The sequence below is a fragment of the Melanotaenia boesemani genome, chromosome 21 (genome assembly GCF_017639745.1).
Source record: "Melanotaenia boesemani isolate fMelBoe1 chromosome 21, fMelBoe1.pri, whole genome shotgun sequence".
NCBI lineage: Eukaryota > Metazoa > Chordata > Actinopteri > Atheriniformes > Melanotaeniidae > Melanotaenia > Melanotaenia boesemani.
Window position 1 is genome coordinate 928,118 of NC_055702.1, and position 16,859 is coordinate 944,976.

At 50.6% G+C, this 16,859-nt stretch overlaps 1 protein-coding gene across 2 annotated transcripts; it reads right to left on the reverse strand.

Moving 5' to 3' along the window:
* Positions 1–3,614: 3,614 nt before the first annotated feature.
* On the reverse strand, positions 3,615–16,021 carry slc16a12b (solute carrier family 16 member 12b). Of its 2 annotated transcripts, none has more exons than XM_041974427.1 (7): positions 15,527–16,021; positions 7,920–8,023; positions 7,709–7,852; positions 7,375–7,632; positions 6,832–7,186; positions 5,536–5,795; positions 3,615–5,458 (listed from the first exon to the last, which is right to left on the reverse strand). In XM_041974427.1, the coding sequence occupies exons 1-7, from the start codon at positions 15,556–15,558 to the stop codon at positions 5,250–5,252; spliced, it is 1,362 nt and encodes a 453-aa protein (XP_041830361.1). In that variant the 5' UTR covers positions 15,559–16,021; the 3' UTR covers positions 3,615–5,249. The 2 variants fall into 2 exon arrangements, with proteins under 2 accessions (XP_041830361.1, XP_041830363.1); XM_041974429.1 differs by lacking the exon at positions 15,527–16,021 and adding an exon at positions 13,129–13,146.
* Positions 16,022–16,859: the final 838 nt, after the last annotated feature.

A 16,859-nucleotide genomic window follows, 5' to 3' on the forward strand; every position in this document is an offset into this window, starting at 1 on the left:
GGAGGCTGAAACTTGATAGGCTGATTCAGTTGAGACCCCTGAGTGTGTGATATCAATATCAGCTCGATCCGTGCAGAAATGCCTGCGCTGTGGTCTCTGAAGCGGGCCCGAGCATTCCTCAGCCTTCTACCCGCTGCACAGTGCTCTGATGCCGGCCAGCCTCCTCCGCTGGTCCCCGGTCGACCAAGTCGGGCTTGTAACGGCAAAACCGCCGGTCAGAAAATTATGACAAAAATGACAGGCCTTCCCCAACATCCAAAGAGTCTGTCACACCGATTTCAGCTCGATCCGTGCAGAAATGCCTGCGCTGTGGTCTCTGAAGCGGGCCCGAGCGTTCCTCAGCCTTCTACCCGCTGCACAGTGCTCTCATGCCGGCCAGCCTCCTCCGCTGGTCCCCGGTCGACCAAGTCGGGCTTGTAACGGCAAAACCGCCAGTCAGAAAATTATGACAAAAATGACAGGCCTTCCCCAACATCCAAAGAGTCTGTCACACCGATTTCAGCTCGATCCGTGCAGAAATGCCTGCGCTGTGGTCTCTGAAGCGGGCCCGAGCGTTCCTCAGCCTTCTACCCGCTGCACAGTGCTCTCATGCCGGCCAGCCTCCTCCGCTGGTCCCCGGTCGACCAAGTCGGGCTTGTAACGGCAAAACCGCCAGTCAGAAAATTATGACAAAAATGACAGGCCTTCCCCAACATCCAAAGAGTCTGTCACACCGATTTCAGGCTCGATCCGTGCAGAAATGCCTGCGCTGTGGTCTCTGAAGCGGGCCCGAGCGTTCCTCAGCCTTCTACCCGCTGCAGAGCGTTCAGATGCCGGCCAGCGTCTTCCGCTGGTCCCCGGTCTAACAACTGGGGCTTGTAACGGCAAAACCGCTGGCCAGAAAATTGTGTAAAAATTCACAGATCTTTCCCAACATCCAAAGAGTCTGTCACACCGATTTCAGCTCGATCCGTTCGGAAATGCCTGCGCTGTGGCCTCCGGACGCGGTCCCGACGTTACTCAGCCTTCTACCCGCTGCAGAGCGCTACTATCCCGGGCAGCGTCTTCCGCTGGTCCCCGGTCTAACAACTGGGACTTGTAACGGCAAAACCTCTGGCCAGAAAATTATGAAAAAATTCACAGATCTTTCCCAACATCCAAAGAGTCTGTCACACCGATTTCATACCGATCTGTCCAGAAATGACCGAGTAACAGACTCTGTCCACGAACCGCAACTGACGGCCCCATAATAAATTCCTACTCGTGTACAAGAGGCCATAACTTCCCCAAATATGCTCCGAAATGGATGGGAATTAATATTTAAGGTCCTCGTTGAAGGCCAAACAAGTGCTCCAAGTTTGAAACAAATCGGACAAAGTACAGTCCAGTTATGACACTTTGAAACAGGTGTACACGTCTGATACTTGCCATTCAAACTCAGGTCGAGTTCAAGGACACGATTATAACTCGGCCGTACGTGCACGTAGAAAGCTGAAACTCCAGATTCAGACTCCTGGAGGTCCACTCACACGGCCACACTGATTTCATACCGATCTGTCCAGAAATGACCGAGTTATAGCCGCTGTCCACCAACTCGACCTGACGTTTAAATGTAAAGTCCCACCCGTGTACAAGAGGTCATAACTTCCCCAAACATGATCCGAAATGGATGGGAATTAATATTTGGGGTCCTTGAACCATTCCCAACAGGTGTGTGAAGTTTGGTGAGGATCAGACCTGTAGAAAAAGATCGCTAAATGCACTTTGGAGATGACTTTGACGCAAGATGGCGGCCGTCACGTTGGAGCAAATAAATAAATTTCTCCCGGACAGAAATGGATGAAACTCCAGATATGTGTTCAGCATCCCCCCGTGCTTGTGTGACTTTAATTTCAGATCGATCCGTTCACATATGTCCACCGTTATGTCCAACAGAAACTGGTGTCCACGGCTGAGACTTTACAATGGCAGCCTTAGGTCCACTTCGTGTACACGGACCTAGCGTAGTCCTGCGGTCACGTAGAAAGCTGAAACTCCACACACGGGGTCCAGGAGGTCCAGTCACACGGCCACACTGATTTCAGACCAATCTGTCCAGAAATGAGCTCGCCATAGCCCCTTTCCTTCCGTCAATGTCTCGGAACGGCCGAACTTTTCAAGATGGCCGCCGAGAGGTTTTCGGACCATTACTGGCGAACGCCTTGCTCTAGGGAGCTGAAAATCACAGGGCAGGTCCGGCGAGATCCCCCGCACGTGTCCTGCGAGTTTCGGCCCGATCGGTTCCGAAACGGCCCCGCCAGAGGCCGCCGTCCGCGGCTCGGAACACTCGGCCCATGTTCCGTTATAGGGTGGAGTACTCGAACTTTGAGGGTCCGCTTCCGAGCCCCGCGTGTTCCCACGGACACGAAACTCGCCGGCCCGGTTCGTGGGCGTCCCAAGAGCGAGTCCTGTGAATTTCAGCCCCCCCTGTCCAGGGGAAACCCACTTTCCGGGATGCATGGCGGTCCGGAAGCCTGCCCTCTGGCGGACGAGGCGCGCAACTGCGTTTGCGTTCCCCACTTTGACGATTTATTTCGGGGTCACCGCCTGGGGGTACGCGTGCCCTGACCTCCCGTAGCGTAGAGGAGACCCGGACGTACGCGTGGATGCCAGGCACGCCGCTCTGCGACCGCGGGGGGCTCGGGAAAGTGTGCCCGAAAATGGCCCAAAAACGGCAAAATCGCCCCATTGTCAGGTATAGGCTCGCGTACGCGGTGCCGACCGTAAAGCCCTAAGGGGGGGTAGACAAGACAAATACAAACCTAAATGGGACATGGACAAAATTAAATACCTAGGGGTAAATATTACAAGGGATCGACAAACTGTACAACAGAAATTATAAACAGATCAGTATGAATATTAAGAAGGAAACGACACAGACACTTGACCTCAGCTAGAGAATAGAAATAGTCAAAATGAACTTGTTACCAAGACTACTGTACCTCTACCAACCCTTAACCATACCTATACCACAAAGCCAAGTTATAGGATGGGGCAAAGAAATATCCAGGTTCATTTCAGGGGTGGTGACCCAGGGTCAGATTGACACTACATCTACCCATCGGCAGTCCCAAACCTCAGGGAGTATTATCACACAGATCAGGGCAGTGGTTTGCTGGAGCAACGAGAACTTCGTAGCCATATGGAAGGGTTTTGAAACTAAATTAGGGGGTTACCAGAAACAAAAACGGTTAGGGAAACCAGTTAGACCCAATGACTAAATTTACCCTAAATATTTTGGTTACAATAATAAGGCGCCACAAGCTAGAGAGAGACAAAGATCCTCCGATGGCTAACACATGATACTAACTTCCAGCCAGGAAGAGAAGATATTGGGTTTCGGATGTGGGTCAGAAAAGGCAGAACAGCAATAAGTACAATGATAGACAAAGGAGAAATGCAGAGCTTCCAAAATTTAAGAGCCAAGTTTGATATAGACAAAACGGATCATTACAAGCTAGGGATTATTACACAAGGGCCATAAAAATAAAATTAGATAAGACCACAGAGCCCAATGGAGTCATCAAGATATTAACATGCATATAAGGGGAAGATCGGCAGGGTGATCTCAGCGCTATGCAAAGCTGTGATGCAGAGTGGAGGGAATTCCACAGTGTATATAAAGAAAACTGGGATCGGGAACTTGGGACTAAGATAACAGAGGAGGATTGGTACAATGTCTGTAGGGTACAACCATCGGGTCAAGAGTGAATTCTGCTGGAAGAACATCATCAGATTTTATATAACCATCAAGACAAAAGGGAGGTACCAGAACAGGAAATGAGGTCATGTGGACAGGAAGGGGCGGACCACACACGCATATTCTGGAAGTGCCAAAGTTGGAGGAATACTGGGAAGAAGTATGGACGGTTTTAAAGGAAGTATTAGGTTATGAGTTACCTAGAACAGGCCTGGTGTCATATCTTGGGAATTTGACAGAGGAAAACACTGATATCTAGTAAAGGTGCTACTAGCAGCCAGTAGGAAGACCATTACAAGAGAGCGGAACAAAACTAGCCTACAAAGGAGCAATGGCTGCAAGCACTGGAGGAAATATTTGACTTGGACAGATTTACACACAAACTGAGACTACAGGAGGAACCTTTGTTCAAAGTGGGGGAAATGGGTGAAATATAAAAGAAAAGGAGATGACACCATGGATTACAAAATTATGGGATTTAATTTGAGACAAGGGTGATGCTGCATACACAGGGCACTCCCATGTCATTATGTTGATTTAGGTTGATTTTCTTTATTTTATTTGTATGAAACTGGATGTCAACCTGGACATACAATTTGGCAGTCTATCAGTGTTGTGACTTTTATTGTACACATGTTTTTGTAAAGTTTTTCAATAAAAATTTAAGTGCAAAAAAAAACAAACAAAAAAAAACAAACAAAGAAAACTTTAAATTACACCATAATCTAGTTCCCTAAACCCGTCCCACCTAACAGCCTCTTTTATCATTTATATGAAGGACAGAAGAAGATAGAAACCGTGTCCTTTATTGAACACGTAGTCAGAGATGAGGCAGGGATGACAGACGTGCGGAGAGGAAACCTCCACGATTTCCCTCTTATGCATCAGACACCCACAGCCAGCAGGTGGCGCTCTTTGACCGTGTCAAAAATTTCAACACACTGAGACGATTTCAAGCTTTTGTGTCAAAGCTGACTCGATGTTTCATGAGGTCTCGGTTTTACCATCCTTAACAAGTCCACGGTCTTAACGTTAGCTGCTAATGTCAGCAGTAATAAGCTGCAGGTCAGTGTTTTACTTCAGTGGTCCCTAAACTTTCTGCAGGGCCCCTTTTTACCCACTTATACAAAACAAAGAAACAAACCGAACTGAGAGGAAACGATGTGATGATGATGATGAATGAAAGAAGCCAATGGGTATTTATACACTGTGGAGGAGCACTAACTAAATGAGGAGCAGGTGGACCAAGTGAGACCAGGTGTGCATTTAACAGGAAACAAAGAGAACAGACCAGACACAAAACCAGAACACAAGTATTTTGTCCTTCATGTGACGTTTGTTTGTTTGGTAACTGGTCATGTGACCAAGATGAAGGTTCAGTTAAAAAAAAAAGCAAGCAATGAGTTTTTGATTTCAGTTCAGTGTGTCAATGTCGTTGATTTAATATAAAGTTTTCCATGAAGTTTGGATTGACAGCTGCCTTCCAGCTGCCTTTGGCATCGTTAAATCTGATTGGTTGTTTCCACTTTGGCTATGAGGCAACGTCCCTATGGACCCCCTTTTTGCTGAGGCAGTTTGATTGGTCAGTTAGGCTAAGGGGGAGGAGCCTGCGCTTGGTGGTCAGCTGCTTGCAGCGACGAATCCCAGCCACGGTGGAGACAATGAGCGCGCTGGCCAGCAGGGCGGCGCCACTGAGAAGGAAAGTGGATGTGTAACTTTCTGTGATGTCAACCAGCCAGCCTGCAGGAGAAGAAGCATGTCAACTCTGACATCACAGTGATGTCAGTCAGACTTTAATTTTTTTTTTTTTATCTCACCCACGATTGGTGGGCTAATCAGGTACGGGATGGCGTGCAGGAAGTAAACCACGCCCAGCGCTGAGGACAGGTATGGACCTCCTATGATGTCTGATGTCACCACCGGGATCAGTGCCACGTAGGCGCCATCAAAGTAGCCATAGAGGATGGCGAATGGGACAAGGAGTGTGAATGATCGAAGGAGTGGCGTGAAGAGGCAGCAGAGACCCTCCAACACCACCGACAGGACGTAACAGGACAAACGATGAGGCTTCAGACACCTGAGAGACAAACAGGAAGTCACCTTTTCTGGTCCTGATCAGGTTCTGATCCAGCTCGCTGAGGTTGAAAATGTCTGGAACAAGTTTTGTTTTTTTGTTTTTTTTCTGGAGTGCCCCATGCCCACATCTTAAAAACAAATTAGCATATACTGTAGAAATATCAGGAAGTCTAGAGCAAAAACAGATCTGAAAATTCTACAACACATCAGAAACATATTTGGTACTCGTCTGGAACATGTGTAGAACATGTCTGGAACTGGTCTGAAACGTGTCTGGAACATGTCTGGAACATGTCTGGAGCATGTCTGAAACACATCTGGAACATGTCTGGAAAACGTCTGGAACACGTCTGGAACATGTCTGAAACATGTCTGGAACACGCCTAGAACATGTCTGGAATGTGTCTGGAACACGCTGGAACACGTCTGAAACATGTATGGAAAATGTCTGGAACATGTCTGAAACACATCTGGAACATGTCTGGAACATCTCTAGAACATGTCTGAAACATGTCTGGAACATGTCTGAAACACATCTGGAACATGTCTGGAAAACGTCTGGAGCACGTCTGGAACATGTCTGAAACATGTCTGGAACACGCCTAGAACATGTCTGGAATGTGTCTGGAACACGCTGGAACACGTCTGAAACATGTATGGAAAATGTCTGGAACATGTCTGAAACACATCTGGAACATGTCTGGAACATCTCTAGAACATGTCTGAAACATGTCTGGAGCATGTCTGAAACACATCTGGAACATGTCTGGAACATGTCTGAAACACATCTGGAACATGTCTGGAAAACGTCTGGAACACGTCTGGAACATGTCTGGAACATGTCTGGAAAACGTCTGGAACACGTCTGGAACATGTATGGAAAATGTCTGGAACATGTCTGGAACGTGTCTAGAACAGGTCTGGAACATGTCTGGAACACGTCCAGTAAAAAACCAGCCTGATTGGACCAGTCTATAGTTCAGTTCTGCAGCCCCCAGCTTTGATTGGCTGTTCTGACATGCAGCGATGACTCGTACCTTCTGTCTGTCAGCCAGCCGAACGTGACGTTCCCCACGATGTTGATGACTCCCAGGATGGACATGAGGAAGGCCGCGTGCTGGTGGTCGACGCCTACACTTAGAGCATATGGGACGAGGTAGACGAATGGCAGGCTGCAGCCGCTGGCCAGGAACAGGAAGGACGCGGCCAGACCCAGGAAGTCCGGCGTCTTCAGGAACCGGTACTCTTCACTGGACAGAAAGCAGGAACTGAAGCACCTCCTTCTCGGTGTGGGGTTTTCCAGGGGCAGTGAAGGGGGCGCTGACAGCTTGGCTGATGGCAGAAGGCTGTGTTTGGATTGGTTGGAGGGTTTGACGGTGAGTTCGGTGTCACCTGCATCAGAAAGAAGAAGTGAAACGTATGTTCTTTGGTGGCTGATATGCTGCTGCCAGGCGGCAGAATTTGAAGCATCAACTTTCACTAAAAGGCTGATGATGGGGTTGCTATGGAGATAGAGTATGGTTGCTAGGGTCAGAGATAGAGTAAATGAAGAAATGACATATGACTCCGTTTGTCCTCACATGTTTTCTCCTCCTTCTGCACCGTGATTGGTCGCAGCAGCGCCCCACAGACGCACAGGTTGGCGACGAAGGCGCTGAGGATGAGCAGCGCCCCCCTCCAGGAGTACAGCTCGATGAGCAGCTGCACGACCGAAGCCAACACGAACGTCCCGATGCCGCTGCCCGACATGGCGATGCCATACGCCAACGCCTTCCTCTGCTGGAAGTAGCAGCCCACCAGGGCGACGGTGGGGGTGTAACTGAGGGCGAAGCCCAGACCTGCAAGACCAGACTGGTTAAGACATCAGGAAATTCAGACAGCAGCTTTGGACAGCGGGGACGTCCACTTCCTGACCTGTGAGGACTCCCATGCTGATGTAGAGCAGCTCCAGGCTGGTGGAGAAGGAGCTGAGTAAGAGGCCGCAGGACGAAAGGACACCACCTGACATCACCGCCACCCTGCAGGACCAGCGGTTCCCCACCAGGCTGCCCACAGGTGCTGCACACACAGACAGTTTCAGCATCATGCTTTCAGACCGGACCGGACCGGACCGAAGGGTACTGACCGAACAGCATGGTGCTGCAGTCCACCAGGCTGTGGATCCATGCTGTGGAGGAGTAGTCGGCTCCAAAGTGGGCCTGAAACTCCATGAAGAAGATGGAGATGCACCTGCAGACACAGAGGAGGATCTGAGATGGTGATCCAGAACCTGGAACTATCAGCAGCCCTGGAAAACTGGGTCACATGGCTGATAACATCTTCATCAGTCAGCATCCAATTTGGACCTTCAGTCTTGTCCCACGCATACAGAGATTCCTCCTGATTCTCTGAATCTTCTGATGATGTTCTACACTGTAGATGGTGGATCTTCAAAGTCTGAGGAACATTTTTCTGAAGTTGTTCCAGTTTTAGATCCAGTTTGTCTCAGATTGCCAGGTAACCTGATTATTTGTCCAATGCTCCTCCAGGTGTTTCTGGTTTATACCAGGTACTTTTCCAGCCTTTTGTTACTCCTGTTAAAATAAATGAATAAATAATAGATTTTAGTTCTATTTTATGTTTGTGTTTCTAACAGCATGGTGACATGCCTGTATGCAACAGGGCGCTCCTGAACGCACCGCGAGTTCCCTGAGTTGGAGGTGATGAGACCACCTGGTGTTTGTTCAGAGCCTCACTAATGTTTCACAGAGAAGTTAACAGGTTCACAGAAACAGCAGGATGGACGGGTGGACAGGGACACATTCTGGTCTCAGACTGCTCAAGGACCCACGGTGGTCCACGGAGGTGACATCCAGCCCCACTAGGCACTTTATTTATTGATTTAACTCTAATTATAGATTTTCATTCTTTGTTTCTTCTTCCTTCCTTCCTTCCTTCCTTTCTTTCTGTCATTCATGCAAGGGTTGGGAACCAGTGGTTAGGAACCAGTGGGACCCCAGGACTGGTCCACCTCAGGTTGGGAACCAGTGTTGTAGAGGACTCAAGTCTCATACTTTAGACACGTCCCTAAATGTCTGTACACATTGCAGGATTTTATTTATGGACCTCGTCTGTTTTTAACTCATCCTGCTGCACTGCCTCTCAGACGTGAAGGACCATCATCACTGGTTTTATGGAATAAAAACTTTTACAGGACAGACCACAACAGGTACTTTAAATGGTTTTAAATCCAGTTAATTGGTTTTAAACATGGGGCTCCACCAAGGTTGTGTTTTATCTTCTATCCCCTTCATTTATAAATAACATCCCCTGCAGCAGGGTGGACATTGATGATGTGGTCCTGGTGGTCCTGGTGGCCCCGGTGGTCCTGGTGGTCCATGTCTGTTTACTTCTATCTGACTGGATGGTGACTAATCAAACTGTCCCATCAGAGAGCCTACAGCTTCCTGCCCTTCCAGACTGCTGCAGGTTCTTAAAGGAGAGGATACGTTTTAAAGATGGGTGATGGTGTGATTGTGTCTCAAAGTGAACATGACTCAAGCAGCAGGTGCTGCAGACTCTCTGCAAATCGTCACTTCCGCCTCCACCAGCCGTTATGGTAGCCGCTCGGCCTCCATGCTGGCCTCCATGCTGGCCTCCAGGCACCGCAGTTACCCTTTTAAAGATGCTTCGATTCTGGGATTCCTGACAGCAACTCCTCGAGCGGGAGGATGAAGATTTTACAGGGGGGGAGAGCAAGAGTCCAGCAACGGTATCATCTACAGGGTTCCGATGCATCCAACCATTACCCGGGGGGCCGACAGCCTCATACAAGCCGGACTTGTGTATGGAGGAGAACCATGGTGGTCGTCCTAAAGCAACAGCGGAACCCTGGAATCCAAGCACCGTTGAAATAGTTACCTCGGCGTACGGAGGCTGGCCGGAGGAGTGAAAGGGTGGAGGAGTGACCGGGCGGAGGAGCGACCTGGCAGAGGTGCGAAAGGGTGGAGGAGTGACCGGGCGGAGGAGCGACCGGGCAGAGGTGCGACCGGGCGGAGGAGTGACAGGGTGGAGGAGTTACCAGGCGGAGGAGTGACAGGGTTGAGGAGCGACAGGGCAGAGGAGCAACCAGGCGGTGGAGAGACAGGGCGGAGGAGTGACAGGGCGGAGGAGTTACCAGGCGGAGGAGCGACCAGGCGGAGGAGTGACAGGGTTGAGGAGCGACAGGGCAGAGGTGCGACCGGGCGGAGGAGTGACAGGGTGGAGGAGCGACAGGGCAGAGGTGCGACCGGGCGGAGGAGTGACAGGGTTGAGGAGCGACCGGGCAGAGGTGCAACCGGGCGGAGGAGTGACAGGGTTGAGGAGCGACCGGGCAGAGGTGCGACCGGGCGGAGGAGTGACAGGGTTGAGGAGCGACCGGGCAGAGGTGCGACCGGGCGGAGGAGTGACAGGGTGGAGGAGTTACCAGGCGCAGGAGCGACAGGGCGGAGGAGTGACAGTGTTGAGGAGCAACCGGGCAGAGGTGCGACCGGGCGGAGGAGTGACAGGGTGGAGGAATTACCAGGCGGAGGAGCGACCAGGCGGAGGAGTGACAGGGTTGAGGAGCGACAGGGCAGAGGAGCAACCAGGCAGTGGAGTGACTGGGCGGAGGAGTGACCGGGCAGAGGTGCGACCGGGCAAAGGAGCGACAGGGCGGAGGAGTGACCGGGTGGAGGAGAGTCAGGGTGAAGGAGTGACCGGGTGGAGGACAGACAGGGCGGAGGAGTGACCGGGTGGAGGAGAGACAGGGCGGAGGAGTGACCGGGTGGAGGAAACACAAGGTAGAGGAGAGACAGGGCGGAGGAGTGACCGGGTGGAGGAAACACAGGGAGAAGGAGAGACAGGGCGGAGGAGCAACCAGGCAACGAAGCGACCAGGTGGAGGAGAGACAGGGATGAGGAGCGACAAGGCAGAGAAGCGACCGGGTGGAGGAGAGACAGGGTGGAGGAGCGATCAGGCGGAGGAGCAGCAGGGCAGAAGAAAGACAGGGCAGAGGAGTGACAGGGTGGAGGAGCGACAGGGCGGAGGAGAGCCAGGGCGGAGGTGTGACCGGGTGGAGGAGTGACCGGGCAAAGGAGCGACAGGGCGGAGGAGCAACCAGGCAGAGAAGCGACCGGGCAGAGGAGAGACAGGGTGGAGGAGCGACTGGGTGGAGGAGAGACAGGGCGGAGGAGCGATCAGGCGGAGGAGCGACAGGGCGAAGGAGCGACTGGGTGGAGGAGAGACAGGGCGGAGGAGCGATCGGGCGGAGGAGCGACAGGACGAAGGACTGACTGGGTGGAGGAGCAACAAGGCAGAGAAGCGACCGGGTGGAGGAGAGACAGGGTGGAGGAGCAACAGGGCGGAGTAGAGACCTCTTGGAATAGCAACAGAGCGGAGGAGTGACCGGGCGGAGGAGCGACCGGGTGGAGGAGCGACACACACGCATTCAGAATGCATCAAACAGGAAAAGTTCAGACAGGAAATCAGAAACGGGATCAGAGTAAAAGTCTCGGTGTCGTCATCATGGAAACAAAACGTTTCTTCTGGAAGTGGAGAATCACAAGATTCTCCTCTTCTCCTGTGATTTGGTGATCTCGTGGATCCAGCGTATCAGGTGCGGTCCACCTAGCTGGATCTACAAAATCACAAAATCACAGGAGAAGGGGAGAATCGTGATTCTCCACTTCCAGGATGAACGTCTGACCCTGACTTGTTAAACACATAATGTTTTCATGGTTTAGCAGCACAAACATGCATGGGAGCTTTTATTTTGAAAAATACCGGACGCTTTTACACTACTCCCGCGTCTGATTTCCTGTCTGCTGCTATCTGAACTGCTGAGTTTGAGGCATTCTGTGTGCGTCTTCCGTCAGAAATAGATTGTAAATTTCTGTAAATTTGCTGGAGAACCAGGAGTAGCAGCGGAGGCCACGGCGCCACCGTAACGTGGCTAACACGCGCCTGGTGGAAATGAGAGGTTAAATTAAAAGGACGGCGCCTCCTCTCAGCAGCAACACGTCTCCTGTGTGTTCTTTAGGTGACTACGCCAGGTTCCCTCATATGAGGGGTTGGCGCTCCTGAACAGCGAAAGAGACACCAGCTCATCACCTGGACTGAAGCACATTGTTTTGTCTGATAACACCATCACCGTGCACAGAATGTATCCACTCCGCTCAGAGCCTGCAGCAGTGTGGAAGGACAGGAAGCTGTCTGCTCTCTGATTGGACAGTCGTGCTTCCAGTTTCTGAAGAATCGAAGGGGAAAATCTGGGAATGAGAGCAGCTTCCTTGGGAATTCTGCTCATAGCAAATGCAGAGTACCTGTACTACAACACATGTACTGTAACCCATCGTGGTCCTGCAGATGAATAAATCATCTGTTAGCAAGTTGTTTACCATCAATCTGTGAATGAGTGTGCAGATCTTTATCTATCTTTATGAGGACTACCATGTGAGGACATAGTGGACAAAGACGTGTAGAAAGTTATTCCACCGAAGGTCAATGATTACACCCCTGGTTCATGTGTTACTGTAAGTGTGTTTGATCGGGTCGAGCCATGAGCTGCTCTGAGGCTGTTTGTTGTTTGTTGTTTATTTGGATCCTGTTATTTTCCTGGGATCTGACTCCAGATGCTTTCAGTAAGTTTCACTGCTGACATAAAACATGAAGATCAGGGACACGTCACACATGCAACAACCTGTCCAACCAAACCACCATGTGGCCTTACTTTGATGCTTCAGATCTACCTTATCAATTTATCAATAGATCAATCAGGATATTCAGAGCCAATTTCTCCAGTAAGAACATTAAACCCTTCGCGGCTGAATTTAATTACTATTATATAAAAAACTAAATAAATACAGGAAAAAGAAAAGATAATGAAAAAGAAAAACTATAATTATTCTAATTAAATAAAGCAATACTAATGAAAATGTAGAAAAAAATAGTTAAGTTATAGCAAAAAATACACGATTAAAAGTAAATAAAAACAGACAAAAATAAACTATTTAGAAAAGTAAAATAGAGGGAAACCGGTAAGGATCAATTCAATTCATCCATCCATCCATCATCCATCCATCCGTCCATCCATCCATCCATCCATCCATCATCCATCATCCATCCATCCATTCATCCATCCATCATTCATCCATCCATCCATCCATCCATCCATCCATCCATCCCTCATCCATCCATCATTCATCCATCCGTCCATCCATCATTCATCCATCCATCCATCCATCATTCATCCATCCATCCATCCATCCATCCATCATTCATCCATCATTCATCCATCCATCATAAACCCAGACTTCCCTCTTCCCGGCCACATTCACCAGCTCATCCGGAGGGATCCAGAGGTGTTCCCAGGCCAGCCGAGCAATGTAGTCCGTCCAGTGTGTCCTGGGTCTTACCCGGGGCCTCTTTCCGGTGGGACGTGCCTGGAACATCTCACCAGGGAGGCGTCCAGGAGGCATCCTAACCAGATGCCCAAACCACCTCATCTGGCTCCTCTCGATGTGGAGGAGCAGTGGCTCTACTCTGAGCCCCTCCTGGATCATCGAGCTTCTCAACCTATCGCTAAGGGAGAGCCCGGCCACCCTGCAGAGAAAACTCATTTTGGCCTCTTATTCACGATCTTGTTCTTTCGGTCACTACCCACAGCTCGTGACCATAGGTGAGGGTAGGAACGTAGATTGACCGGTAAATGTAGAGCTTTGCCTTTTGGCTCAGCTCCCTCTTTGCAGAGGCCCAATGCAGAGTCCTCATCACTGCAGATGCCGCACCGATCCGCCTGTCGATCTCTCACTCCATCCTTCCCTCACTCGTGAACAAGACCCCGAGATACGTGAACTCCTCCACTTGGGGCAGGACCTCATTGTCGAACCGGAGAAAACACTCCACCCTTTTCCGGCTGAGGACCATTGTCTCGGATTTGGAGGTGCTGATTCTCATCCCAGCCGCTTCACACTCGGCTGCGAATCGCTCCAGTATGAGCTGAAGATCACGTCCCGATGAAGCCAACAGAACCACATCATCTGCAAAGAGCAGAGACCCGATCCTGAGGCCACCGAACCGGATCCCCTCAACACCTCGGCTGCACCTAGAAATTCTGTCCATAAAAGTTATGAACAGAATCTGTGACAGAGGACAGCCTTGGTGAAGTCCAACCCGCACTGGAAACAATTCTGATTTACTGATGGCGATGCGGACCAAGCTCTGACACCGGTCGTACAGGGACCGGACAGCTCGTATAAGCGAGTCCAGCACTCCATACTCCCGGAGTACCTCCCACAGGAGTCCATGGGGAACACGGTCGAACATCCTCTCCAAGTCCACAAAACACATGTAGACTGGTTGGGCAAACTCCCATGTCCCCTCCACGACCCTGAAGAAGGTGTCGAGCTGGTCCACTGTTCCACAACCGGGACGAAAACCACACTGCTCCTCCTCAATCCGAGGTTCAACTATCCGACGGACCCTCCTCTTCAGCACCCCTGAATAGACCTTACTGGGGAGGCTGAGGAGTGTGATCCCCCTGTAGTTGGAGCACACCCTCCGGTCCCCCGGGGGACCACCATCCCAGTCTGCCAGTCCAGGGAAACTGTCCCCGATGTCCACGCGACGCTGCAGAGGCATGTCAGCCAAGACAGCCCTACAGCATCCAGACCCTTAAGGAACTCTGGGCAGACCTCATCCACCCCCAGGGCCTTGCCACAAGGAGCTTTTTAACCACCTCAGCGACCTCAACCCCAGAGATAGGAGAGCCAGCACCAGCCATCCCAGACTCTGCTTCCTCATCGAAAGACGTGTTGGTGGGATTGAGAAGGCCTTCAAAGTATTCCCTCCCACCGCCTCACAACGTCCCGAGTCGAGGTCAGCAGCCCCCCATCCTCACTGTACACAGTGTTGACAGAGCACTGCTTTCCCCTCCTGAGCCGCCGGATGGTGGACCAGAATCTCCTCGAAGCTGTCCGGAAGTTATTCTCCATGGGCTCTCCAAACTCCTCCCATGCCCGAGTTTTTGCCTTAGCGACAGCCGAAGCTGCGCTCCGCTTAGCCCGCCGATACCCATCAGCTGCCTCTGGAGTCCCACAGGCCAAAAAGGCCCGATAGGACTCCTCCTGTCCAAGACATGTGGCCACAAGTTCGATGATATGACTACAAAGTCGATCATCGAACTGCAGCCTAGAGTGTCCTGGTGCCAAGTGCACATGTGGACACTCTTATGTCTGAACAAGGTGTTTATTTTCAATTCATTCAGATGGGTGCACCGGTGACCCATGTTCGGGGAAGGGAAACCTGGATCCATTGTTTTTATTCATCGTTAGGGTCTGCTGCTTTGTCTGGTCCATCCCCTACAGACCTGTTTGCCATGGGTGACTCACCTGTGTAGCAGGTGTATAGCAGGTATGCAGTAGATGTGTAGCAGGTGTGTAGTTCTAGATGTGTGGCTGCAGGGTTTCTGTTTCCATGTTCCGACCTCTCTGACCTGTTTACATTCTCACCTCCCAGAGATCGATAAAACAAAGTCATTGAACTTCAGCCTCATCCACAAAAACCTGGACCAGAACCAGCAGTCTGAACCAGAACCAGCAGTCTAGACCAGAACTAGCAGTTTGATCCTGAACCAACAGCCTGGACCAGAACCAGCTGAATCCAGGACTGTTTGATTTTCAGTGTGGGATCCCTGAGATCAACACGTGTGCGTGTATGTGCACGTGCATGTGTTACCTGGTCACTGCACGCGTGCACACCGTCACCATGAAGCAGCAGCCGACGATGATCCACCCCCACCCCCATCTGGAGGTGACACCCCCACACCCTCAGCAGCCATCCAGCCACAGAACCCAATCACCTCAGTCTGTAATCCTGGTTCGGGTGTAGGGTCTATAAGCCCAGAACCAGTCAGAAATGTTCTGGGTTAAGATCTGTGACAGATGAGGGTTGGATTCAGGTGCTCCACAGCAAGGATTCAGGTGGTGCTCCTCCTCCTCCTCGTCTATTGAGGAGCAATGTGATTGGCTGGATGTGGCTGAGCAGCTAGAAGCCAAAAGAAAAAGAAGCAGTTTAAAAAGTTACAAGTGGGAAAACCTTCATTCCGCCTCCAAGTCAGACCCATTAGACCGGTCAGACCGGTCGGGTCCGGCTGGTCGCGCCTCTGTGTGTCTGAGTTTAAAGTCTCTTCAGTCAATAGGTGACCTGCTGATCTTCAATCATTAACCTGAGGAGACGTTACCAGGCGCCCACAGACCCACCAGCCCTCCTCTGTCCTTAAACGCACCATCAACAACAACAGCTGTGACAGTGAAGGCAATCCCCAGCCCCCTCGCCCTGCCCCCCCAGCTCAGGCCTGAGGTCTCAGGTTTCATCCGGTGAGTCGGGTCCAACAGGATGGATTTATGTCTCACACTTCCCAACAGGTTTGTTTACATCCTGAGACCAGGAGATCTGTTCTGGCGTCAACACCAGATTCAAGATGATCAAACCAGGACTGGGACTGGACCGAGGTGCAACAGGGTTAAACAGGACCGGGTCTGGGATGCACAACTGATCATGGTCTGAGGTTAGTCCTGGTCCTGGACCAGTGAGAATCCGATTCCTCTCAAGAAGTGAAGAACAAAAACACAATGTTTAGTCCTGTTACAGTTCTGGTCCAATATGCCCATCAGGGTCAGGAGCAACAGGGCCAAAAAGGCCCATGAAGGACCAGAACCAGAATAATAAAAACAATCTAAGGATGTTTTGGTCTCTGGCGCCCCCTGCTGGACCAACCAGAGTCCTTCAGGTTCAAGTGCTAGAAACTGATCAGAAATTTTTCATTAAACCCTTAAAAGTCACGTGGACCAGATCTGGCTCAGTTTCTGACTCAATCCATAGTTTCACACTAAAAACTCAAACCCTGATCCTCGTCTTCTGCCCCCTGCTGGACACCTTCTACACTACACTCATTCTGCACAGTGGAAATTATAAACATGACATTTATGCAAATTATTATTATTATTTGTTTGTTTGTTTTACATTTTGTTTAAGGACCAAATAAAACATTTCTCTCCGTTACGTCCTG